Source organism: Vitis vinifera, chromosome 11 (assembly GCF_030704535.1).
Source record: "Vitis vinifera cultivar Pinot Noir 40024 chromosome 11, ASM3070453v1".
In the NCBI taxonomy this organism is placed as follows: domain Eukaryota; kingdom Viridiplantae; phylum Streptophyta; class Magnoliopsida; order Vitales; family Vitaceae; genus Vitis; species Vitis vinifera.
The window spans coordinates 6,167,177-6,194,552 of NC_081815.1; the positions used below are offsets into that span (position 1 = coordinate 6,167,177).

Here is a 27,376-nt window from a genome sequence, read left to right on the forward strand (position 1 = left end):
TTGACAGCACATTTCTTGCAATGATTTGCTTTCTTTCATTGCGAGTCAAGTAGTAATACACTTAAAGAGGTAGGTTTGGTCGTATTATATTAACATGAGATTCCTGTGGGTGGTGGGTGGTGGGTGATGGGACGTTGTGGGTGAATTGGAGGTTGGTGGTGGTGTTGGAGGTGGGGCTTCTGACTGTTGGGTGAGAAGGAAGTTTAACCTAGCTTCCTTTGGACCCAAAATTCATGTTAGAGATAGCATCATTCCAATTGGGAAAGTAGACGCTCAAAACATTGTAATCAGGCACTACATTTTTGTGACAAATTTCTGCTGACATGTTTTACAAAATAATATATTAGAAAATGCTAGTATGAAACGTTTCACTTAAAATTTGTGAGAATTCTACAGCTTTTCTAATTGTTAAATAAGTTGAACATTATCATAATAATTTTTCTCAACAGTCCAAAAGCTTTTAACTTGCAAAAAGGCTTATTATGCGGTTAACCTGTTTATATACTTGAGAAGATGGGTCCCTCAATGCATGATCTGTTGGATGGCATGCTATAAAATTGAATTTAAATCAGTTTGTTCCAGCTGGTGTCTGATTGCAGCCAGGTGTACAACTGAACCAATGTTTCCACTTGAAGACACATTTGAAATCAAGGCCATGACCAAAACCTCGTATCCCAACTCTTTTAACATGAATAAAATGAAGTGAAAAAAATAAAAAATTCCAGGCTTAATACAACAGCTGTGCAGAAAGAATGTCATTGGCTTTGTGACTTCTCCCCGGTCATCCAGCTCTCATTCCTTCCAGTGGGACATAGGTACTGCCCCAAAACAAGGGCAAGCAATTGAAATTTTGGAAGGGTGGTTTTCAAACCAAAAAAGGTTCGGTTTCTTCTTTCTTGGGATCAACTGAGCACCGATCAATCTTTAAAGTAATATGAAGGTTGTAGTCAGAATTATCCTCCACTTTAAAAGACCTATGAAAATCCACACCCCCCACTTCAACAAGAATGATGATTCATTCATCAAGTCGAACAATACATATAATAATAATAATCTGTGACATGACAAATACCACAAAATAGGTTCATTCAGGACAAGGATGGTAAATTTCCTAAGCTATGAAGATAGACAAGCTGAACCCTCCCTCCCTCCCTACCCCAAAATGGAAACAAAACAAAGCTAAAAAAAAAAAAAAAAAAGAAACCTACCAGTAATCTCATTTCCTCTTCTTAGCAGGTGGCTGTTGAATCTCTTCATCCTCATCTTCCTCGTCTTCTTCCTCTCCTCCATCGTCCTCATCATCCTCATCACCATCATCATCATCGTCATCCTCATCATCGCTACCTCCATCACCATTGGCAGCAGGATCATCCTCAGGATCCCCTTCATCATCCTCTCCTTCTTCACCCGAGAAATCTTCATCACCTGCATCATCTTCAGGGTCATCTGCATCATCTTCATCATCATCGTCTTCATCATCCTCAGTTTCACTACCATCTGTGTTTTTGGTGTCAGGCTGCTTCCTTCTGTGAAGCTCATCAAAAGGAAACCTGCAGAGGAATTAAGTAACAAATCGGCCTGGTTAATTGATTTTCCTTTCAAACCAACACAGTAGGGTTCAAGAGAGATCCAAAAGATTCCCATTACCTTTCATCCATCCCTACTAATTGAGGAGAAGCATTTACGACATTCATCAATGATCCTGACTGGCAAAACCTTAGCCCATGTTAGTAAGAGAGCATAAACAAAAAAACTTGCATAAAACAAATATAGAACCATGCATTGGGAAGATGTTTTTCCTTTTTCTATATCATTCAGCAAAGATCCATTCTAAAACAGCAATAACAAAAAAAAAAAATTTAAAAACAAGTTTTCTTTCTATCCCAATTCCATCATATATATACCATATGACAACCCCTACGACTTAATGGGGCATGAACAAAGTGCAGTTTGAAGATAGAAATGCATGAAAACAAAGGCAGATCCATAGGGAGCTACAATAAGAACCAATTATCTATGGCTTGCAAACGCTTCAGACCTTGCTGCCAACAAAATAAAATTCCACAATTCTGGGATTTCAGGACTGGAAAAGTTGGACAAAATATTAACAAATCAACAAATATTAAAATGGTAACGTCAAAAATAAAATCTTACAGTCTTTGGAAATGTATTCAATGTTTAACCCTAAAGCAACCACTCCACAAAACAGATTATAAAAAGTACCCAAGAAAATGAAATGGAAGGTGGAAATATGAACAACTATATTGTGTCTGAGAAGCCAAAACAGAAAATACAATTTCTTACATGCATTTCAGTGCATTCTCCTTCTTTCCTTAGTCCACCAAAATCCTACTAACTTACATCTGCCCTAAAATTCTGCAGTGCAACATTGATCCTTGGAAGGGGGCAGGGGGTGGTTTGTTCGAAATTTTTTCTCAATTGGAGATAAGACTAGAACACTACACCAATACCGTAAATATTGAAAAAAGAAAAATACTAAAAGAAGCAGCCCATGGAGCAAGCACTAAATATTGCTAAGGAATGAAGATTCAGCGTTCAGGAAATGGAAAAGTAATGCATAAAAATTCATCTATTTTATGCTCCGAGACGCAAGAAAATAATAATGTAGGGGCTTTCAGATAACAGCATAAGGAATCCGTAAACATAAGCATACACTGCAAAAGCTTTCAGCTTTTGTTGGATTCCAAGACAAGAATATTATTTCCTATTCACAAAAAGTAGCTAAAATCAAAAGTGCACATAAGACTATATTTTGCAAAAGAAAAGGGAAGACAAACCAACTCTGGAAACATCCCAAAAGAGAGAACATTAAATCAAACCAGTTAGGGATAACCCTAGCTAGAAAATCCTGATTAAGAATTCTAGTTCTTGAACTTTATTTGATGATAAATAAAAATAACCCAAAACATGAGAGATAAGCAAAATCACCCAATCCAAAACAAATTTACCAGTCAAAGGCAAACCCTTATTTACCAATAACACCCAATACATAGAAACATTATTAGGTTAATTCTAAGAGGATTTAAAGCACCGTAGGCAGCCAATCTCTACAAGGGAAACGAGTGTGTTTGGGAAAATAAAAGGAGGGAATAAAAAAAACAAACAAACAAACTAGTAGCAGAAGCAAAACCTAGCTTGAAGAAATTTAAAAGTAGCAATACACCAGCTCTTCATATGCACCATAGAAGCAGAAAAAACAAAAGCATAAAACCTAAACCCTAGAATACAAAAAATTAGAGCTTTACAGGACAAAGCAAGGGCAGAAAACCCAAACCCCAATAAACGAAAAACAAAAATCAAAGCTTTACAAGACAAAGTAAGAGAAAAATCAAGAAAAAAAAAAGAGGGTACCAAAATTATACCATCATGAGAATGGAAGCAAGAGATCTCCCAGCAGCCACAAGGGTCTCCACAACCACAGCTTCCATGGCACAGCATACCATCATTTTTTCCAAAGCCACCACAGCAGAGCTGAGACTCCCCACTTCCATTGCACCAAAACTGCGCTCGACCACACTAAAACAGCAATACCCAGTAATGTTAGAGAGAGAGAAACAAGGGCACAACTCTGAAGAATGAAAGAGCAGAGCACACAGAGAAACAGCAATACCCAGTAATGTTAGAGAGAGAAACAAGAGCAAAACTCTGAAGAATGAAAGAGCAGAGCACACAGAAAGAAAGAAAAAAGATATTACGGTTGGTCCGGTTAGGGTTGTTTGTGGCTAAACCCAGGGTTTGGTCCGGTTAGGGTTTTTGTTCCGTTCACCAATTTATTTTCACTCTTTGAAATTTGACTTTTTTTTTTTTGGGTATTTCTAGATTTTTTTGACTTCACACGCTTTGGATCTTGTGTTCGATTTCATAATAATGCCGGTAGCCCTTTTTCTCCCCGCCCTCTACTACACTTCTTTTAGTTTAGCCACATTTTGCCACGTCATCAGATGATTTAAATTAATTTATATAATAATTTCTCTCATGTAATTTAATTGACGTCTCACTTTTACGAGGCGTGAAATTATTTAATAATAGAAAGGGTAAAAAAGTAATTCAAAATTTAAAACATAGTTAATCTCTTTTCCTCGTATACGCATCTAATATCTTGTTTCGAAATAAAAATGCTTTTAAAAAACAAAAAAAAATGTTTTAAAAATTAAAGATGAAGTCAAATAAATGATGATTTGAATGACACCCACGGGACTTATAACAAATTAGAGGGAAATTCCGTACTAGAAAATTGATTGGAAGACATTAAAAAAAATTATATTTATATTATCCACCTTTCAAAGTCAGATGGTAGTGGCACTCACTCCACCAAACGGCCCTGGAGGCCTGGACTCAACTCACCCATTGGACAGCGCGTGGAGTACACGCCGATTTAAACTGGACACGTGTTCATCTGTCGGATTAAACGTCACACGATGGGCTGGTTGGGCTAAGTGGGCTGGGCCCAATGAATCTGTCTAACGCTAGCCTGACGTCAAAAGAAGGTCTTTAAACAACAAATGTTTCGGAGCATTCTTAAGTAAGAGAGTGGAACAAGTATTTATTTATATTAACAATTAATAAAAATAAATATATAAAATTAAGAGTTAGGGATTAAAACTGAGATTTAGATTAAAGTTAAATTAAGACCGAGAAGAAAGTAAGCACATATGTAGTTGGAAAAGTGGGTGTTGAGTCACTAATTTGAAAAAATATAAAAAATAAAAATTTTAATTTTTATAAATTAATTTTATTTTTATCTATTTAAAAGTATTTTAAAATATATGTTCTTTTTCATAAGTCATATAATTATTTTTTTAAATGATATTTTATTTGTCATATTAATAACACTAATTAATAATTTTTTTATCGTCAAAACTAATTTAAGATCAATAAAATAAGAAATTTTTAAAATTAAAAATTAAAAAAAAAATAAAAATTTTTTAAGTTATTTTATAAAAATAAAATATTAACTCATTTTGCTAAATCACATTAGTAGAAAATATAAATTCGATAAAGAGTTGGAAATACAATGAGAATTGATATTTAATTTTTTAAATTTTTAAGTTTTTGGTTTTAATTGTATTTATTTTTTCTTTTTTTATTTTAATTGCATTTCATTTTTTGTATTTTGGTTTTAATTGTATTTTTAATTTTTATTATATAATCAATAAAATATTTTAAATAAAATATTTTATTTTAATAAACATCTTTAATTTTTATGTTTGTATCTAATTTTCTAATTAATAATGATTTTAATTTATATTATATAATCAATAAAATCTTTTTATTTGTTTAAATATTTAATTAAAATTATGTATATATTACTTATTAAAATTAAATTAATTATATTTTTCTTGTCAAGTTTGAAAATGGTATGAATTAAGACAACCACAAAAGTATTATAAGGTAGAGGATTTTAATCGAAATTAGATATGCTGATAAATTACAAGAGGAACCCTCACCATACTATAGAATAACGTGTGGATAATGTCGTTGACATGATCAAAAGATTAGAAATGAAATATATATTTCCATCAAGCTATAAGAAGCAAATATTGCAAATGTCATTAATTGAACCAAAGGTTAAAATTTAGAATGTGTATGGAAAATTGTTCAAAGAAGTCCTAACAATTGGACAAATAAGTCTTTTGATAATTTGTTAGACATTTTTAAGGAACATTGGCGAACATGTTTTTTGAAAAATACCTTTGAACGAATAACAATGTTCTATGTTTCTACAAACTTGTGAAGTGTGTGAAATTTAAATTATGTCAAGCATAAAGTTACTTAAAACAACTTCTAAAGTTATAGCAAACACTGCGTATAATCTAGATATTGTTCGATTTAGCTTCAAGGGTGGAGATTAGTTGTCTCCTCTATGTTACGTTTTCATTTTCTACATAGAATGTAAATATTTGATATGCAAAACATGATATGAATATTTATCTTTTGATAAATTAATAAATCTTTTGTTTGCATGCCTTCATTTATATTATATATATTGTTAACACATACTAGTTGTACAATATTATTTTATGGAGTGGGAGGTTACAGGTTAAAAATAAATTTAAGTAATTCTTTGCCTAAAATTAAAGATACTTGCATAAATTATTTCTAACTTATAAGAATTTAAAGTTGTATCTAGGAGTTGATTTAGAATATAGTGAACTTTCATTTATATTATAATTTAAGGTTATTAAATATTAAAAGATAATTAGAGTAAGTAAAGTATCAATATCTATAAAAGTATTAATTAATAAGATTGTGTAATATCTTTATATAGTTGAAAATATTGACTACAACTAGGAACATCATAACAGAACTAAACAAGGGTGAGAAACTGAATGACAATAATTATCATATTTGACATTGTAAATTTTGATGTATTCTTGAAGATCAAAAAGTTCTTGAAACATTGAATCATGTCATACAAGAACCTAAACAAAGGAACTTTGCTCAACATAGAGCAGTTCACGAGGCTTATATGGTTTGGAAAAGAAAATTTTTTTTAGCTTGCACTATGTTGTTGAGTTGTATGGATGATATCTCAATTGAATATGAGCTCTACCATATCCTAGACTACCCATGAAATGTGAGAAGCTTTGAAACAAAAGTTTGGTGGACTTTTAGCTACACAACTAAGAGAACTTATAATAAAAGTTGGAAATTATAAGATCCGTCCAAACCATACCATGAAACAACATCTCAAGGAGATGAAAAGAATGATAAGAGAGCCTGAGACATCTAAACATGTCTTCATCGATGGACAATAAGTTGAGGTTGTCATCAGTATTAACATCTTAGATCTAAGCAACAAAAGCAATACCTATTTTTCAAAAAAAATGATATTTGGGGTTAAAATATTAACCTTTAAATTTGGATGTTCACAAACCTTAAATTCCAAATGTTGAATAATCAAATTAATATCCTCAGAAGTCTCGTAGACCTACCACGATCTTTTGTTCTATGACTCAACCTTGTTCCTTAGCACACGAATTATGAGTAGTTTAGGAAGGTGGAGATTAGGACTTTCTCTTTTCTATGGATGATAGAAGACAAAAGTGATAGAAACCCTAACCCCTATGAGGTATTTATAGGATTCATAACTAAGCTTAAACTTACATGGACTTGAGTCACTTAATGAAACCAAAATTGGGTTCTAATTAATTAATTAACCCCATAAGGTCATCTAATTCATTAATTACCTGTTTCAAATATGTTATTCATTAATCCCTATGCAACCTTGCATGATTACCTAAACGCACTTGTACACATAAGTGAACCAATAGTCAACTCAACCCTTATAAGCTATGCCAACAAAGTATATGAGCTTGAGCGGGGACCATTAGGACTCATATGACAGTACTAGCTCCTTCAAAATTCAATTCTAAAGTTGATTCAACACACATTATAGAAAATCAACTACACTCCAATACCCTACGTAAATAATAACAAGATACGAGGTGTTCAGGTTCGTGACATGCTATCCATTACATTTAGTCTTCTCATAGACTAGTGTTCATAGTTTAACAAGGAAAAAGTTATCAGTCTTTCAAAAATACCCATATCAATCTTGAGTTACAAATATTACTATTATGTGATTAACTAACATATCTTAACTCACAAAGAGTTTATGTCAAGTTCCACTTAAGGACCTACTATAACCATAGTTTACATGAATATACTTTCTTAGGATTACTAAAAAATACACTCAATCTCAATCTTATAAGATATCATGCTAACTCTACTGAGAATACCTATTGCTACTAGCTTCTATTAACAGTGACCTAATCCATAAGAATATGTGATCACCTTAAAATCTCACTCATAGGTCAAAGTCACTACAAACTTGGGCACAAACTCATTATCCTCTCAAGGTTGAGAGACAATACTATGAAGTAGTTTGGTGAAGTTGTGACTACTTGATAACCCTATGTTGTGACTCATTGTAAGTTTTGTTCAATATGTAACCATACATACTAGTGTACTCACCATGGGAAAGTTATCTTGATGACTAAGACCAATCATCCCTCCAATTATGAGGTAATGCACTACAACGTCTAATGGATTATCTAAGTCCATAAACCAACTATGAACAAATTATCTACTTGTAAGAAACCCATAACTTGGATTTTCTGTACAACTCCTAATACACCCAAGTCATATACAATATAAGAGATGCTATTGAGAATGCTTAAAAACTACAATGTATGGAAAAAAGATAGATAAAAGTAAAACTAGGATATCATTAAATAAATAATGAAATAATTTATTTAATGAAACTAGAATTTATCATACAAAGTCAAAAGCACAAAGTGTTCTAGTTAAATTGATCTATTCATAGCCTCAAACAATCATTTAGGCAATGGTACTTGATATTTAATTGTGAAATAACTTCAAATGATTTCACAATGATTGAGGACGAACATTATGTTTATATTAGGTGGCATAAAGATAAATATGTGTTATTACATTTATACTTAGATTTTATACTAATAGCTAAAAATGATTTGGAGGTTGTTCAAACCATTAAAAGATGGTTATCATCCTGTAGAACCCCAAATATGTCTCATTCCTTTTAAAATTTTTGTCCAATTTTCCATATCCGGGATTAAATCTTGGTCTTTCCTTTTTTGTTACAATCCCCACCATTCATCTAAGAAAAACCCTAAGAGACCCCAATCTCTCACTCTCTTCCTCTAATTTTCTCTATTTTATCGTCCCATCCACAGTCTGCACTCATTTTTCTTATTATTTTCTTCTTTTTATTTCCTTATATTTTCTTCTTATTATTTCCTTATATTTTCTTTATTTTCATTTTTCTTTCCCCTTCTTCTCCTATTTTTTTTTCCTTTCTTCTTCTTCCACATTTGCACGTCGCACCCCACTCCTTGTTGGATTCACTTCCACCACGCCATTTTTTCTCTCTCACATTTCTTTCCATTTTCTCTATTTCCAAACATCATTTCATGTTGTTCTCTTCTTTTTCTTTTATTTATTTCTTATTCTTTCATTCTCTCTCCATCTTCATGGAAAGCCACCATTGCCCCTAATTCACTTTTGCCATTGTCGACCATCGATGACGTGATTTCCTCTATCTGTATCGCCACATTGCCATCGGAACCACCGTCTCCACATTACAACATCACTGCACTCCTCACTGTTGAGTCATTGCCTCCATCTTTCCATGGGACCACCCTAGACCCGTCACCTGTATCGCCCATGGTTGTCATGCCAACCACCAATAACTAGCAACCGACAACCATTCGCACATATGCCATTGCCTTATCTCACCATGCTTACCATCCTTTATATATCACCTTGATCTATACAATGTTTGTTTGCTTTTGATATTGGGCTTGGTCCCATGGATATTTTGCTCTACTTTTGATTTTGGTTTGATTGGATGTGGTTTACATTGTTGTGGATTATGGATTGGTTATTTTGGAATATGTTTTATTTTTTTCGATTACTTTGGATTTGGGCTAAATTAGTTTTGACTTAGGCCCAATTGGATTAATTTTATAGGTCTTGATTTGGGTTTGGGCTTTGATGAAGTTAACTTTTAATTTGTTTGGGATCTGATTCTCCATTTGGATTTGGGCTTACTAACATATGGATCTTTCAATTGGGCTTTAATCCATTTCATTTTAATTTAAGCTTGTATATTTATTAAATATTGCATTGGGTCTGGTCTTTTTATTGATACATGGGTTGTGGTATTTCTTTTGTTGCTAAGAACGAGAAAAAAAGTGTTGTGTTGGTTGGGAACAGTTGAAGCAGTTGGAAACAGGGCATGAGCGTGGGTAGAAATTTGGTGGAGCCTAATTTGGGGATTAAAAAAAAATCACTTACAACAAGGAAAATGGGGTAAGGAAGGCTCTCTGATTTTTATTTTTATTTTTTGGATTTTTTTTTTCTTTCCATGGGAGGGTTGAAAGTTCTTGTGTATTTTGGAGACCTGTTGGAAGGTTGTTGGAGAGCCATAAACTGAGGGCTTGCATTGTAAAAGAGCACATATTTATTCATCCCTATCATTTTTTCTTTTCTTGTTTTACATGTTTGTATATGTTTCTACACACATTTGTATTTGTTTCCATGTATTTTTTTTATATATGTTTGCTTGTTTTTGTTATTCATTATTCTGTACACATATTATTATCACAAATATTCCAGTATTATTGTGTTTATAATTTTTGCTTAATATCTATTTATTTTATTATTAAAAGGAATAATGGTATTAGTAATAGGTTACTTAAATGAATGAGGATTATTTGTTCATTGATTCACTATATGATTTTTCTTATTTTGAAATTTTCATAATAAACAATCTTTTTATTTTATTTTATTTTATTTATTTATTTATTTTATCTCTTGTTTAAATAAAGTGTTAAAAGTTGATTTTCTTTAATAAACTAAAGTCATAGGTAATGCATCTAGGAAACTTTTTTTTTTTATAACAATTTCAAAACCTTCTTGTTTGAAATAAATTAATACTCAAACTATTTTTTATAAAATTAAATAAAGGTTTTTTTAATAAATAAAAGTCCATTTTCTATATAAAAGTTGTTAACATTTATTCATAGATAAATTGAATTGATTTAGTTTTGTAAATAAAATTTCAAAAATATATCTTTATTAAGAGTAAATAGAAAAAAGCAACCGTTAAACTCATAATTTTATTATATTATTATTATTTATATTATTGTGGAGGATCATCCATATTGATGTATATCTTTTTGTGACTCCCTATAAAAGGGAGATACTTCTAATGAAAATCTATTATATTTTCTTCCTACATTCTAATTTCTCTTTCTTGCTTTCTTCTTCTTTCACTTTATAATTTTATAATACGTTATCAGCACGACTAGTCTTTACAAGAGAAATTGAAAGATTTTTCTCTATTCAAAGATATAGAAAGACTCTTTTCTCTTCTTTCTCACAAAAAGATATGTAATAAACTTATATCACGATTTTTTATTTTATTACTCTTTGATCTCTATTTTCATTTATTTTATTTGAATACATAAATATGTATAATCCCTATAACCAGAAGTTATGAGGTAAATTATAAATTGTGGGGTAAATTCATAACCAAAAGTTATGAAAAATATGTACAATTCTTATAACTAGAAGTTATGGAGAAAAATTACAGAATTACAAATACATGACTAGAAGTTATGTATATGATCCCTAATTATTTATTTTTAATTATACGGTATAACTGGATGTTATACCAAACATTATTATATAACCATAAGTTATAAAATAAATAAATAAATGTTCATAGCCTGAAGCTATGTACAAATTTACATAATAAAAGTTCACAGCCTGAAGTTATGCACAAATTTACATAAAATAATTCATAGCTTGAAGCTATGAAAAAGAATATATATATATATATATTTATAATTAATAAATTTTAGGTCATTATATTTTTTACTTGAAATATTGTTAAAGCATTTTATTAATAGTTTATTATAATAATTGAAATATTTCTCTGATTAATATTATATATAGCTTTCAGATAATGTCAAACCTTGCAAAGCTTGAATTTGTTGTCCTCGATATTTCGGCCAATAACTACTTATCTTGGGTTCTGGATGCTGAAATTCATCTAGATGCGATGAATCTTGAAAATACCATTAAAGAAGGAAATGATGCATCCCTGCAGGATCGCGCCAGAGCTTTGTTATTCCTTCGCCATCACAATGGTGAATGATTAAAAGGTGAATACCTTAAGATTAAATATCCTTTCATCATTTGGAATAATATAAGGGAATGATATGACCACCAAAAGACCATAATCATTCCAAAAGCATGCTATAATTGGATGCACTTGAGATTTCAAGATTTCAAGTTTGTTAGTGACTACAACTCGGTCCTATTCAAAATTAGCTCACAATTAAAATTGTGTGGAGAAAATGTCACTAAAGAAGATATGCTTGAAAAAACATTCATAACTTTTCATGTCTCGAATGTGCTCCTGCAACAGCAATATCAAGAGCGTTGTTTCACTAAATATTCAGAATTGATCTCATATCTTCTTATGGCTGAACAAAGTAATGATCTATTATTGAAAAGCCATCAATCTCGTTCTATTGGCTCTATGTCATTGTCTGAAGCCAATGCCACATCTGTTCAAACCCTTGGACATGGACAAGGACGTGGATATGGACGAGGTCGAGAACGTGGTCGTGGTCGTGGTAAACACAATTCTTCTCATCGTAGTAGTTTTCAAAGTGAAAAAAACAACTCAAACCACCAAAAGTGTAATAATTCAGAGGCACAACTTGAAATTGGGATAGATCCATAAAGTAAACATGCTCGCGAGAATAAGTGTCATAGATGTGGCATGAAAGGACATTGATCACATACTTGTCGTACTCCAAAACATTTTGTTGACCTTTATCAAGCCTTAATAAAAACAAAAGGAAAGGAAGTTGAAATGAACTTCATTGATAGTGATGGCATAGTAGATCTAACCCATTTAGATGTTTCAAATTTCTTTGAGAATCCTCATAGGAAAATTGACCATCTAATTGGTAATGGAAATGTTTGTTATGATTAAATGTTATGTTTTTTATTTAGTTCTTTGCAATAAGGTCTATTTTGTTATCATCTTTAAACACATTGTTTATTATTCATCTTTTATAGTTTATTTCACATTTTATTATTTCTTATTTAAATTCTTCTTTTTATTTATACTTGAAGATACATGGATATTTTTCATACCTCGGTACATCATACGACATCCAATGTAGATGCATGTCTTGCAGATTGTGCCACAACACACACAATCCTTTATGATAAAAAACATTTTTCCAACATATCATTGGTTAAGTCTAATGTTAATACAATATCAGGTCTTGTAGACTTGATTCAAGGCTCCAGAAGAGCAACTATTATGATAAAACAAAGGCTATGAATAATTAAGGAAAATACCCAAAAAGGAGGGAGGGGGGGAGGGTGAATTGGGTTTTTCAAAATCTTTTTCTACACAATAATATATGCACAAAATAAATAAAGGAAAGAGATAAAGTTAAGAGAATTCAAACTCGGGTTTATAGTGATTTGACACTCCCTTGCCTACGTCTACTCTCCTTAATCTCCTAACCGAGTGAGGGTTCCACTAACTTGAAGCTTCAATCAAGCTTTCAATCTTCTTACACTTGGATTCCGGATCCAATGGGCTCTTACATAATCTCTTCAAGATTTGAACCACTTGAAGGCTTTCACACTCAGTTTACACAAAGATGAAACTCTCAACCTAGCTTAAGGATGGCTCAAGTACAAGAGAAAGCTATGATGATTTACAAGAGTGCACTAAGAATATGCAAGTGATGGTTTAATGCACTAAGAAAGAAATGAGAGTTTTTTTATCAAGAATAGGTAGGTAGACAATTGATTGTAAAGGTTATCTTTTTCATAAATGAAGTGGAGCTATCCATTTATAGGTTTCTAAGCTCGGGAGACAAAAACAGTAGAAAGTAGCCTCGACCGAACGAGCAAAGAGTCGACCGGATCACTAGCCGTTGGAGCATTTAATACATGACAGGTTATCGTTGCCTCGACCGCACCTAGATCGGACAAGGGTAAGGCTCGACCGGGAATAGAAACTACTGGGAGAGAGAGAAGGTTTTTGTACCTCCTCGACCTGACCTCGACCAAACAAAGGAAACCGGTCGACCGCTTCCCAAACCGGTTGAGCCGGTTGGCCATAGCCTCAACCGGTTGAGCCTTTTGGCCCCGAAAACCTATCTTTTTTATTTCTTTCTTTTCCAATACTTAGGCAAGGTCTTTAGGTGAGTTAATATGTCAATTTTGAATCAATTTGCCTAAGGCATATTTGATAAAACTCGGGTTTTTAAAGAAAATCAAGTTTTAAATAATAAACCAAGTTATCTAAGATGCATGAAAAGGTATGAACATCCTAAGTGCACTCATGCTATCATCTTACATTCATTTCCTATGATCACAAGTCTTCCAAATGATCTCGATCCCATATTCGTTTGGTCCTTGATGAATTTTTGAGATTATGCCTGAGATTCTTAACAATTTAAAACAATTAGTCACTTAACCATGGTTTGTTATCATCAAAACCTGATTAGGAGAACCCTTGGGCTAACATATTATTTTACCTAAAGGAACTAAAATCCACATTAATGATGCCCTTTATTCTGCTAAATCCAAGCGAAATCTTCTTAGTTTCAAGGATATTCGCCGAAATGGATATCACATCAAAACTATGAATGACGATAGTAATGAATACCTTCTCATTACTTCAATTATTTATGGGGAAAAACACATCTTGGAAAAGCTTTCTTCTTATTCTTGTGGGTTATATCAAACAATCAATAGACCCATTGAGTCATTTGCTGTCCTGAACCAAAATTTTTGTGACTTAAAAACTTTTATGATATGGCATGAACGTCTTGGTCATCTAGGATTATCCATGATGCGTCGTATCATTAACAATTCTTTAGGGCATCCCTTGAAGAACCAGAAGATTATGATGCCCAATAATTACAATTGTGTTGCTTGCTCACAAAGCAAATTAATTATTAAACCATCATTTACCAAGGTTGAATATGAATCACCAACTTTTCTAAAATGTATTCAAGGTGATATTTGTGGACCCATTCATCCACCTAGTGGACCTTTTCGTTATTTTATGGTTTTAATTGATGCATCAACTCGTTGGTCTCATGTTTGTCTTCTTTCAACTAGAAATATTGCCTTCACCGGGTTACTTGCTCAAATAATTCGACTCAAGACACAATTTACTTATCATCCTATTAAGACAATTCATCTTGATAATGCTGGTGAATTTTCCTCTCAAACATTTATTGATTATTGTATGTTGGTTGGTATTGATGTTGAATATCATGTTGCTCATACCCATACTTAGAATGGATTAGCCGAATCTCTAATTAAGCATTTGCAACTGATTGCAAGACCATTACTCTTGAGAACAAAATTGTCCTTGTCTGTATGGGGGCATGCTATTTTTCATGCTGCCACTTTAATTTGAATTCGCCCTACAACTAATCATGATTGCTCACTTTTACAACTTGTTTTAGGCTCCCAACCAAATGTTTCACATTTTCACATTTTTGGTTGTGCTATCTATGATCCTATGAAACCAAGGTTTGGTTAATCTCAGTTTTGATGATAACAAAACAAGGTTTAGAACTAATGATTATATTTCAAGTGTGATTAGGCAAGACGGTTTTCAAAGTGGCAATCACAAAGACAAATCAAGCCAAGAAGAAATCATGAAGAAGTAGACCACCTCAAAGAGAAGTGTTTTTCAAAGACCCAAGATTCATAAGATCTCTTTGTAAGGTTGTTAGTGCACTAGGATTTTCATGCATTACATTCTTTACTTATGCACCAAAATCATCCAAGAGTTATTTTGTTTTAAATATTTTAAAATTGGATGATTTCATGTTTTCAACTACAACCTTGTGTCAAATGTTTTTCAAACTTGTTTAAGTGGTTTTAAGTTGAAAGAGTTAGTTGTTAAGCCCAAAACGACTCAACCGGTTAAACCGGATGAGGAATCAGTCGACCCCCAGTTCCACTGGTCAAGGGTGTGTGAACAATAACCGGTCGATCGTCAACTCAACCGATCGAGGGGTGTAAAAAACCTTATCTTTCTTCCAGAATTGTTGTTCAATCGGATGAGGAACCGGTCGACCCACACCTCAACCAGTCGAGGTCTAATGGTTACCTTCCAAGCATTAAATGCTAACGGTTAATCAACCAATCAACCCCCAACTCGACCGGTCAAACCCCCAACAACTAGTTTGGCTTTTTTTCTATATAAAAAGGCTCAAAATCTTCATTTTTGATGAGCTTAACCTTCACAAACCTTTCTTGAATATATTTGAGCCTTGAAAGAGTTTTTTTTAGTACACCATTGTTCTAAAACTTGCATATCATTAGTGCACCATTCAATCCTAGTTTTCTTGTATCATTTAAGATTAAAGTTTTTGTACTAGAATTTTGTGAGATCATTTATTTATAAATATTTGAGAGGAAGTTTCTCAAGTGTGGGGTATCACTTAAGGGGTTGTTCAAGAGTGAGATATTTCTTAAGAAGTGTAAAAGGTGCTTGGAGCCAAAAGTTCAAGAGGGTGAATTGTAACCATAATCCAATTGTATTGCTTGAAGGCTTGGTTTGGAAGCCTTGAATTAGTGGAACCTCAAACTTAGGATTGAAGATAGAGGAGAGTGGATGTAAGACGGGTTGCGTCGAACCACTATAAAATCTTGATCCTTGCACAAGACAATGTGAGTTAGAAGTTCAAAGGATTGTTCATTTGCAAGGACTTGCAAATCAATTACCTGATGTTTTCACAGATATAAAGAAAGTAACAAAGTCACACATGTCAGTTGTAAACACCCCAACACATACTGATGTCCCTGAAGGACAATTGGAGAATGTCATAGCAAATGAATCTAAGACACGCCTGAAGCGTGGTAGACCAATTGGCTCAAAGGATTTAATTCCTAGAAAAATAAAATGAACAACATATGAAAAAACTTAGTACTCTTGAAGAGTTCACAAATATGAAAGGGTCAAATGATAAAACCCAACTTGACAAACAGTTAACTCCTGAAGAGACAAAAATTGATCAAATACCAGTATCTAGAACTGAAGAGATCTTAATGAGTCACACGAGAGAAACAAATGACCGTAGCAACATTATCATAGATAATATATTCACATTCCAAGTGGCTATGGACATCATGAGAAATGATGAATATCAAGAACCACAAACTGTGAATGAATGTCGAAAAATGAATTATTGGCCAAAATGGAAAGAAACAATCCAAATAAAGCTAAACTCATTAACAAAACAAGAGGTATTTGGACCTATAGTTCAAACACTTGGAAACATAAAGTCTGTTGGATATAAATGGGTCTTTGTGAAAAAATGAAATGAGAATGATGAAATCATAAGATATAAAACACGACTTGTTGCTCAAGGTATCTCTCAAAGACCTGGTATAGACTATGAGGAAACTTATTCCCTTGTAATGGATGCAATCACACTTCGATACTTGATAAGTTTAACAATCTCTGAAGGACTAGATATGTGTCTTATGGATGTTATTACAACCTATTTATATGGGTCTATAAATACTAACATATATATGAAAATCCCTGAATGATTCAAATTGCCTGAAACAACTAATCCAAAACCTTGAAACATGTACTCAATCAAACTATAAAGATCTTTGTATGGATTAAACCAATCCGAATGTATGTGGTATAATCGTTTGAGTGAGTATTTGTTAAAAGAAGGATATGTGAATAATTCAATTTGTCTATGTGTTTTTATCAAGAAATCAAAATTTGGGCTTAAAATAATTGCAGTGTATGTGGATGATTTAACCCTTATAGGAACTCCTAAAGAGCTCACAAAAGCAACCAATTATTTAAAGAAGGAATTTGAAATGAAAGACTTGGGGAAAATAAGATATTGCCTCGGCCTGCAAATCGAGCATTGTTCAAATGGCATATTAGTCCATCAATCGACATATATAGAGAAAGTATTAAAACGATTTTATATGGACAAATCACATCCAGTCAATTCCCATATGGTTGTTCGTTCACTTGAAGTGAACAAAGACCCATTTCGTCCTAAAGAAGAAAATGAAGAATTGTTTGGTCCAGAAGTACCATATCTTAGTGCAATCGGTGCACTAATGTATCTTGCAAATTGTACTAGACCAGACATAGCATTCTCTATCAACTTACTAGCAAGATACAGTTCTGCCCCAACTAAAAGGCATTGGAATGTGATTAAACATATATTGTGATACTTTCGTGGAACAAGTGACGTAGGTTTATGTTATTCAAAAGAATCAAAATCACAATTGATTGGGTATGTAGATGCAAGATATCTTTCAGATCCTCATAAAGCTCGATCTCAAACGGGATATGTCTTTACTTATGGTGGAACAATAATATCTTGGAAATCAGTCAAGCAAACAATAGTAGCCACAACGTCAAATCATTCAGAAATTCTTACAATTCATGAAGCAAGTCGTGAATGGGTATAGCTAAGGTCAATGATCCAACATATACAACAAACATGTGGACTACCTTCCATTAGAGGCAATGCAACCGTGTTATATAAAGATAATACTGTTTGTATGGCACAAATTAAAGGAGGATTCATAAAAGGTGACAGAATTAAGCATATCTTCCATAAATTCTTCTATACTCATGAGCTCCAAAAAAAATGAGAGATTGATGTTCAACAAATTCGGTCATGCAATAATCTAGCAGATCTATTCACAAAGGCATTACCTTCGACCACATTGAAAAAGTTAAGGTATGACATTGGAATGCGAAGATTGAAAGATCTACCATTTGAAATGTTGAAGAAATCATAATCATGTTTACATGAAGGAGAGAATGCTAATATGGATATATTACACTTTTTTTTTCCTTCGTCCAGGTTTTGTCCTACTGGGTTTTACTGGCAAGGTTTTTAATGAGGCAATTACCATATTCTTATGATCATCCAAGAGGGAGTGTTAGAAAATATGAGAATTTATCGGATTATGGGAACTTATGGAGGATCATCCATATTGATGCATATCTCTTTGTGACTCCCTATAAAAGCAAGATACCTCTAATGAAAATCTATTTTATTCTCTTCCTACATTCTAATTTCTCTTTCTTGCTTTCTTCTTATTTCACTTTATAATTTTATAACACTTTTGTAAGTAATTTTGTAAAGGTTATTTTTCCAAATAATTTGTAAAGATTCTCCTTAAATAAAATTAATTGGAATAATATTTTCTTTATGAACATTTTTTTTTTTTAATAAAACTTGTGTAGAATTTTTTTTTTTAAGGAAAATTTCCTTTTAAATAAACTTGTAAAAATTTGTCTTTAGTAAAGGTTTATAAAAATTCAATCTTTTAGAAAAACTCATAATTTTATGTTATTTTTAAGGTAAATCTATTTTTTAAAATAAAATTTAAAAAAAAAATCTTCTTCTTAGTTTTTATTTTTTTTAGTTAAGAAAATAAAATTATATTTTTTTAGACAATTATTTTTTAAAAAAAATCTCCATGAATCTTCTAAGCAATTTATAAGAATCTTTATTTATTTATTTATTTACATATTTTTACTTGTTTATTTTTAATGATAAAAAATAAATCAAATTCTTTTCAAATAAAATTTTCAAAATGTAGATTTTTTTTTTTTTTTTTTAAGCCAATAGATTCCTTTTAAAAGAAAACAAAAATCAAATTGGAAAATCAATTTAGAATGCTTTTGTGAATAAAATTTGAAAATTTGGTTTTCTTTAAATAAATTTGGATCAACTTTTTATTTATTTATTTATTTGTAAAGTTCAAATCTTTAAGACATTTTTTATTTTATTTTATTTTATTTATTTTTAAAGTTCTAATAAAATTGAAAAACTCACCTTTAAATCAAACAAAGATAAAATCTCTTCTTCAATATTTTTTAATAAAATCAAATAATAAATCTTTTTGACAAATAAAATAGATACTCTTGTAAATAATTTTGTAAAAATTCACTCTATTATTAATAATTTTTTTATTCATAAAATTGGATTGAATTTTAGTATTTTTTGCAAATAAAGCCATAAAAGTATTTTGTTAATTATTAAAATTCCTTTTGCAAATAAAGTTATAATTTTTTTAAATAATTTGTATAAATCACTGTTCTCAAAGGAAAATGAATTGAAATACTTTTGAAAATAAAATTGTAAAAATTCATCTTTTTATAGAAAATTAATTTTTTTTTTGTAAATAATACCAAATTGTCTTTTTTTTTTTAATGATTTTTTAAACAATGAGTGTAAATGACTTTCTTGAAAATTGAATACAAACAAAATTAAATCAAATCACTTATTGAAAGTAAATTCAAAGTTTTTTTAGGTAAATAAATTGAATTCATCAACTCAAAATTATTCTTTTTAATGCAAATAAATTCTTTCAAAATTTCTCAAAATTGCGTCGTGACATTTGAATTAATAAAATCTTTTTTTAATTAACTTAATAAATTGATTCATGTATTTCTCTTTTTATTTATTTTGCCTATTCTTATAATTTGATTTTACCATGACTTGTACATACTCATTTGTGTAAATTTTTTTCTCGGTATTTATGATCTATTAAATAATTATCATAGTTCTCTCAATTCGTTTAGTAGAGACCGTAGGTATACAGACTTAAAGGAGTGTTTTAACTTATCACCATACCTTCCCAATAGGTAACCGAATCCTCGAATCCAAACTTGATTTTCATAGACATGTTTTTCCTTTTAGGAATAACACTTAAGACTTTTTTTTCTTTTAAAAATAAAACAAAAATAAGTGGCAACTCAAGTCTTTTCTAAAAATAAAATTTTCACAATTAAAAAGCGAATCTTACTGACGAATAAAGACGTATGTGAAAAATATGGGTCCACACATCCATATTCACATTCTTGGTAACAAACTAATGAAAAGCTCACATCCTCTTAAACTAAAAAAAGGTTTGTTACAAGTTACAATTCTTTGTTTGCTTCTAATACTAAATGAATCATACTTGTAGTATTATAAGGATACCTTATTTCCAACAATATAACAATTGAGGATTAAAACATTTTTGTTCTTTTTACTAATCTGGTTGAATCTTAGAAAATAGTAAGAAAAAAGCAAAAAAAAAAAAGTAAACTTTGAAGGTATGAAAGATTAAAAAGTAAAGTATAATGAGACATTATTAAAAGGTGCATACAATTTTACATTATTTATACTTTTTATAGAAGATAGGTGAAAAAAATTATTTTGATATTGAATTTATTTGCAATTTTTCATCTTCTTTCTTTTCCTTCTAATTTTCTTATTCCCTCCTAAATTGTTTCCTCACACTTTTGTAATAAACATTTTATTTAATTTTTAATTTTATTTATTTTATTTATTTTTATTTAGTTAATATTTTCTATTCGATGACATGCTTGAAGCTATTCAATACTTTGTATCATCAAAGAAACTGGAAGATAGATTTGGTGTGGATAATGATGCAGTGGTGAACGGTAGAGGGAAAATCACAAGATCATGTCATTACAATATGAGATTAGATCTTCAGTTTATCCATAATAATATTGCACATGTATTACACGACATTTTGAACAACATCTATAGGCTCGAAATGAATCAAACTAATGATTTCAAATTGCTTATTATTGTTTTAAGGGATCCATGAGCATTTCATCAGTAAGATTATTAATATATTAATTTTTATTTATTGTTTTAATTTATATTAATTATAAATTGTTGGTTTCCTTTGTTGTACAGTGATGTTTTCACGACCATACATAAGCATCCCTTATTTATGACTCTTTCTTGCTGTACTGTTTTCTGTTTACTCGCCCACGTATCTCTACTTCAATATACCAGATCATTAAAAGTGTTGGCCTTTAGGAGGACTTTGACACATATTTCTGCAAGATATACATGTGTTAGCTCTTCATAGACCCAATGGGTGAAAACTAAAAATAGACCAAATTATAGCCAAGAATTGAGAAGGGTTTTGGCATGGCCAAGTTCTCATTATTCAAATTATCCTTGTCATTTTTTGTCTTCATGGGAAATCTTGTAGCTCAAGATACCATGACAAATTTAATTTATTTCTATTTTATTTATACATTATTTTTTCATAAAACTCTTAAAGATATATGTGTTTATCTTATGTAGGGAAATGCTTGAGTTTTAAACAAAGAGTTAAACCTTCTTTGGCATGGTTTTCTTGGGATAGTATTTCATATGCTACTAGCATTTCACATAAATTTGATTAACAGTAAGTGTTACATACAACATACTTATGCCAATTTATTTTATTTTATTTTATTAACTTTTCCATCTAGAGTGGATAAATTGTGAAAAAAATTAGTATATATTTTTTTACGAATGAGTGATATTAATTACAAGTTTAACATCCGTAGCACTATCAGCTACTATAATGTCAAACATATTTAAAATAATATATATGAAGCAGAAGCAAAATGAAACTATTTTAGGTTGGTGACTTTGAAAACAATGGATCTAAATGACAGAGAATTTCATTCCTATGATATTGCGGGAACTTTGAATAAGCAATATATATTAGCTGGCTATCATAGTTTTGTAGAATCTAGACAGTGTATAATTGATTCTTAACACCATATCAGCCTACAAGATTGGATCCGACAACACCAACTTGTAATTCGACATAGACTTAACAAAAAAATGATATCAATTCTACGGTATTTTTGTAATAAATATCTTATTTCCTTTATAATGGTTTTTTATTGTACATATTTTTATTTAGTTAATATTTTCTATCAGTGACATGCTTGAAGCTATTCAATACTTGGTATCATCAAAGAATCTGAAAGATGGATTTGGTATGGATAATGTAGTAGTGGTGAACGGTAGAGGGAAAATCACAAGATTATGTGATGAGAATATGAGACTAGATCTTCAGTTTATCTATAATAATATTGCACGTGTGTTACACGACATTTTAAACAATTGTTATGGGCTCGAAATAAATCAAACTAATGATTTCAGATTGCTTATTGATGTTTTAAGGGATCCACGAGTATCTCATGAGTAAGATTATTCATATATTAATTTTTATTTATTGTTTCAATTTATATTAATTATTAATTGTTGGTTTCATTTGTTGTACGGTGATGTTTTCACAATCATACATAAACATTCCTTATTTATGACCTCTTCTTGTCGTATTGCTTTTCGTTTGCTCACCCACATATCTCTTCTTCAATATAACAGATCATCAAACATGTTGGCCTTTAAGAGGACTTTGGAACATATTTCTACAAGATATCCATGTATTAGCTCTTCATGGATCCAATTGGCCCAAAATAATAATAGATCAAATTATAGCCAAGAATTGAAAAGGGTTTTAGCATGACCAAGTTCTCATTATTCAAATTACCCTTGGTCATTTTTTTTTTTCATGGGAAATCTTGTAGCTCATGATGTCGTGACATGTTTAATTTATTTCTATTTTATTTATACATTATTTTTTTATAAATATAAAAGGTGTATGTCTTCATGTGATGTAGAGAGATGCTCAAGTTTTAGACGAAGAGTTAAACCTTCTTTGGTATGGTTTTCTTGGGATGCTATTCTACATGCTACTAGCATTTCACAAAAATTTGATTAATTGTAAGTGTTGCATTCAACATACTAATGCCTTTTTTTTTTATTAACTTTTCTAGCACCTTGAGGGTCTCAATGTGCAGTGGATAAATTGTGAAAAAAATTAGTATATATATTTTTACGAATGATTGATATTAATGAAAGGTTTAACATCCGTATCAATATCAGCTACTATAATGTCAAACATATTAAAAACAATATATATGAAAGAGAAGTAAAATGAAACTATTTTAGATTGGTGACTTTTAAAACAGTACATCTAAATGACAAAGAATTTCGTTCGTATGATATTGCGGGAACTTTGGATAAGCGGTATATGTTAGCTAGCTATCATAGTTTTGTAGAATCTGGACAACGTATAATTATTTTTTAACACCACATCAGCCTACAAGATTGGATTCGACAACACCAACTTGTAGTTGGACATAGACTTAACCAAGAATTGATATCAATTCTACGGTATTGTTGTAATAAATATCTTATTTACTTTATAATGTTTTTTTCATTTATATATTTTTATTTAGTTAATATTTTCTATCGGTGACATGCTTGAAGTTATTCAATACTTGGTATCATCAAAGAAGCTAGAAGATGGATTTGGTATGGATAATGTAGCAGTGGTGAACGGTAGAGGGAAAATCATAAGATTATGTGATGAGAATATGCGACTAGATTTTCAGTTTATCAATAATAATATTGCACGTGTATTACACGACATTTTGAACAACTGTAATGAGATCGAAATAAATCAAACTAATGATTTCAGATTGCTCATTAATGTTTTAAGGGATCCACGAGCATCTCATAAGTAAGATTATTCATATATTAATTTTTATTTATTTTTTTAAATTATATTAATTATTAATTATTGGTTTCATTTGTTGTACAGTGATGTTTTCATGACGATACATAAGCATTCCTTATTTATCACCCATTCTTGTCATATTGCTTTTCGTTTCTTCGCCCACAGAGGCTTTAATATAGCAGATCATCAAACGTGTTGGCCTTAGGAAGACTTTGGCACATCTTTCGGTAAGATATCCATGTATTAGCTGTTCATGGACCCAATTGGTGAAAAATAATAATAGACCAAATTATAGCCAAGAATTGAGAAGGGTTTTGGCATGACCAAGTTCTCATTATTCAAATTACCCTTGGTCATTTTTTTTCTTCATGGGAAATCTTGTAGCTCATGATGTCTTGGCAAATTTAATTTATTTCTATTTTATTTATACATTATTATTTTTTTATAAATCTAAAAGATGTATGTGTTTATATAATGTAAGGAAATGCTCAAGTTTTAGACGAAGAGTTAAATCTTCTTTAGTCTGGTTTTCTTGGGATGCTATTCTACATGCTACTAGCATTTCACATAAATTTGATTAACTGTAAATGTTGCATTCAACATACTAATGCCTTTTTTTTTTATTAACTTTTCTAACACCTTGAGAGTCTCAATGTGCAGTGGATAGATTGTGAAAAAAAATTAGTAGATATATTTTTGCGAATGATTGATATTAATGAAAGGTTTAACGTTCGTATCACTATCAGTTACTATAATGTCAAACATATTAAAAACAATATATATGAAGCAGAAGCAAAATGAAACTATTTTAGGTTGGTGACTTTTAAAACAGTACATCCAAATGACAAAGAATTTCGTTCGTATGATATTGCAGGAACTTTGGATAAGTAGTATATGTTAGCTAGCTATCATAGTTTTGTAGAATCTGGACAGCATATAATTGTTTTTTAACACCACATCATCCTACAAGATTGGATCCGACAACACCAACTTGTAATTGGACATAGACTTAACAAAAAAGTGATATCAATTCTATGGTATTTTTGTAATACATATCTTATTTACTTTATAATTTTTTTTTTCATTTATATATTTTTTTTATTTAATATTTTCTATCGGTGATATGCTTGAAGCTATTCAATACTTGGTATCATCAAAGAAGCTGGAAGATGAATTTGGTATGGTTAATGTAGCAATGGTGAACGGTAGATGGAAAATCACAAGATTATGTGATGAAAATATGGAACTAGATTTTAAGTTTATCCATAATAATATTGCACGTGTGTTACACGACATTCTGAACAACTGTTATGGGCTCGAAATAAATCAAACTAATGATTTCAGATTGCTTATTGATGTCTTAAGGTATCCACGAGCATCTCATGAGTAAGATTATTCATATATTAAATTTTATTTATTGCTTTAATTTATATTAATTATTAATTGTTGGTTTCATTTGTTGTACGGTGATGTTTTCATGACCATACATAAACATTCCTTATTTATGACCCCTTCTTGTCGTACTGCTTTTCGTTTGCTCGCCCATGTATGGTTTCTTCAATATAGCAGATCATCAAACATGTTAGCTTTTAGGAGGACTTTGGCACATATTTCTGCAAGATATCCATGTATTAGCTTTTCATGGACCCAATTTGCCCAAAATAATAATAGACCAAATTATAGCCAAGAATTGAGAAGGGTTTTGGCATGACCAAGTTCTCATTATTCAAATTACCCTTGGTCATTTTTTTTCTTCATGGGAAATCTTGTAGCTAATGATGCCGTGACACGTTTAATTTATTTCTATTTTATTTATACATTTTTTTTTTATAAATATAAAAGGTGTATGTCTTCATGTAACATAGAGAGATGCTCAAGTTTTAGACAAAGAGTTAAACCTTCTTTGGTATGGTTTTCTTGGGATGCTATTCTACATGTTACTAGCATTTCACTTAAATTTGATTGATTGTAAGTGTTGCATTCAACATACTAATGCCTTTTTTTTTATTAACTTTTCTAACACCTTGAGAGTCTCAATGTGCAGTAGATAGATTGTGAAAAAATTTAGTATATATATTTTTACGAATGATTGATATTAATGAAAGGTTTAACGTCTGTATCACTATCAGCTACTATAATGTCAAACATATTAAAAACAATATATATGAAGTAGAAGCAAAGTGAAACTATTTTAGATTGATGACTTTTAAAACAGTGCATCCAAATGACAAAGAATTTCGTTCTTATTATATTGCGGGAACTTTAAATAAGCAGTATGTGTTAACTGGCTATCATAGTTTTGTAGAATCTGGACAACGTATAATTATTTTTTAACACCACATCAGCCTACAAGATTGGATCCAACAACACCAACTTGTAATTGGACATAGACTTAACCAATAATTGATATCAATTCTACGGTATTGTTGTAATACATATCTTATTTACTTTATAATGTTTTTTTCATTTATATATTTTTATTTAGTTAATATTTTCTATCGGTGACATGCTTGAAGTTATTCAATACTTGGTATCATCAAAGAAGCTGGAAGATAGATTTGTTATGGATAATGTAGTAGTGGTGAACGGTAGAGGGAAAATCACAAGATTATGTGATGAGAATATGGGACTAGATTTTAAGTTCATCCATAATAATATTGCACGTGTGTTACACGACATTCTGAACAACTGTTATGGGCTCGAAATAAATCAAACTAATGATTTCAGATTGCTTATTGATCTCATGAGTAAGATTATTCATATATTAATTTTTATTTATTGTTTTAATTTATATTAATTATTAATTATTGGTTTCATTTGTTGTATGGTGATGTTTTCACGACCATACATAAGCATTCCTTATTTATGACCCCTTCTTGTCGTACTGTTTTTCTTTTGCTCGCCCATGTATGTCTTCTTCAATATAGCAGATCATCAAACATGTTGGCTTTTAGGAGGACTTTGGCACATATTTCTGCAAGATATCCATGTATTAGCTCTTCATGGACCCAATTGGCCCAAAATAATAATAGACCAAATTATAGCCAAGAATTGAGAAGGGTTTTGGCATGGCCAAATTCTTATTATTCAAATTACTCTTGGTCATTTTTTGTCTTCATGGGAAATCTTGTAACTCATGATGCTGTGACACGTTTAATTTATTTCTATTTTATTTATACATTATTTTTTTATAAATATAAAAGGTGTATGTATTCATGTAATGTTGAGAGATGCACAAGTTTTAGACGAAGAGTTAAACCTTCTTTGGTCTGGTTTTCTTGGGATGCTATTCTACATGCTACTAGCATTTCACATAAATTTTGATTAATTATAAGTGTTGCATTCAACATACTAA

At 30.8% G+C, this 27,376-nt stretch overlaps 1 protein-coding gene across 2 annotated transcripts; it reads right to left on the reverse strand.

The window, feature by feature from the left end:
• Positions 1-997: 997 nt before the first annotated feature.
• On the reverse strand, positions 998-3,896 carry LOC100243695 (uncharacterized). Of its 2 annotated transcripts, none has more exons than XM_019223123.2 (4): positions 3,717-3,896; positions 3,384-3,537; positions 1,648-1,706; positions 998-1,550 (listed from the first exon to the last, which is right to left on the reverse strand). In XM_019223123.2, exons 2-4 carry the CDS (start codon positions 3,510-3,512, stop codon positions 1,217-1,219), a joined length of 522 nt encoding a protein of 173 aa, XP_019078668.1. In that variant the 5' UTR covers positions 3,513-3,537; positions 3,717-3,896; the 3' UTR covers positions 998-1,216. The 2 variants fall into 2 exon arrangements, with proteins under 2 accessions (XP_019078668.1, XP_010656525.1); XM_010658223.3 differs by having other exon boundaries at positions 3,632-3,801.
• Positions 3,897-27,376: the final 23,480 nt, after the last annotated feature.

Coding starts and splice junctions, on each gene's coding strand:
- LOC100243695 (XM_019223123.2), bottom strand. CDS start 3,512: ATGGAAGTGGGGAGTCTCAGCTCTGCTGTGGTGGCTTTGGAAAAAATG. Junction 1,707..3,383: donor TTGCTTCCATTCTCATGATG/GTATAATTTTGG, acceptor AGGTTTTGCCAG/TCAGGATCATTGATGAATGT. Junction 1,551..1,647: donor TTAGTAGGGATGGATGAAAG/GTAATGGGAATC, acceptor ATTCCTCTGCAG/GTTTCCTTTTGATGAGCTTC.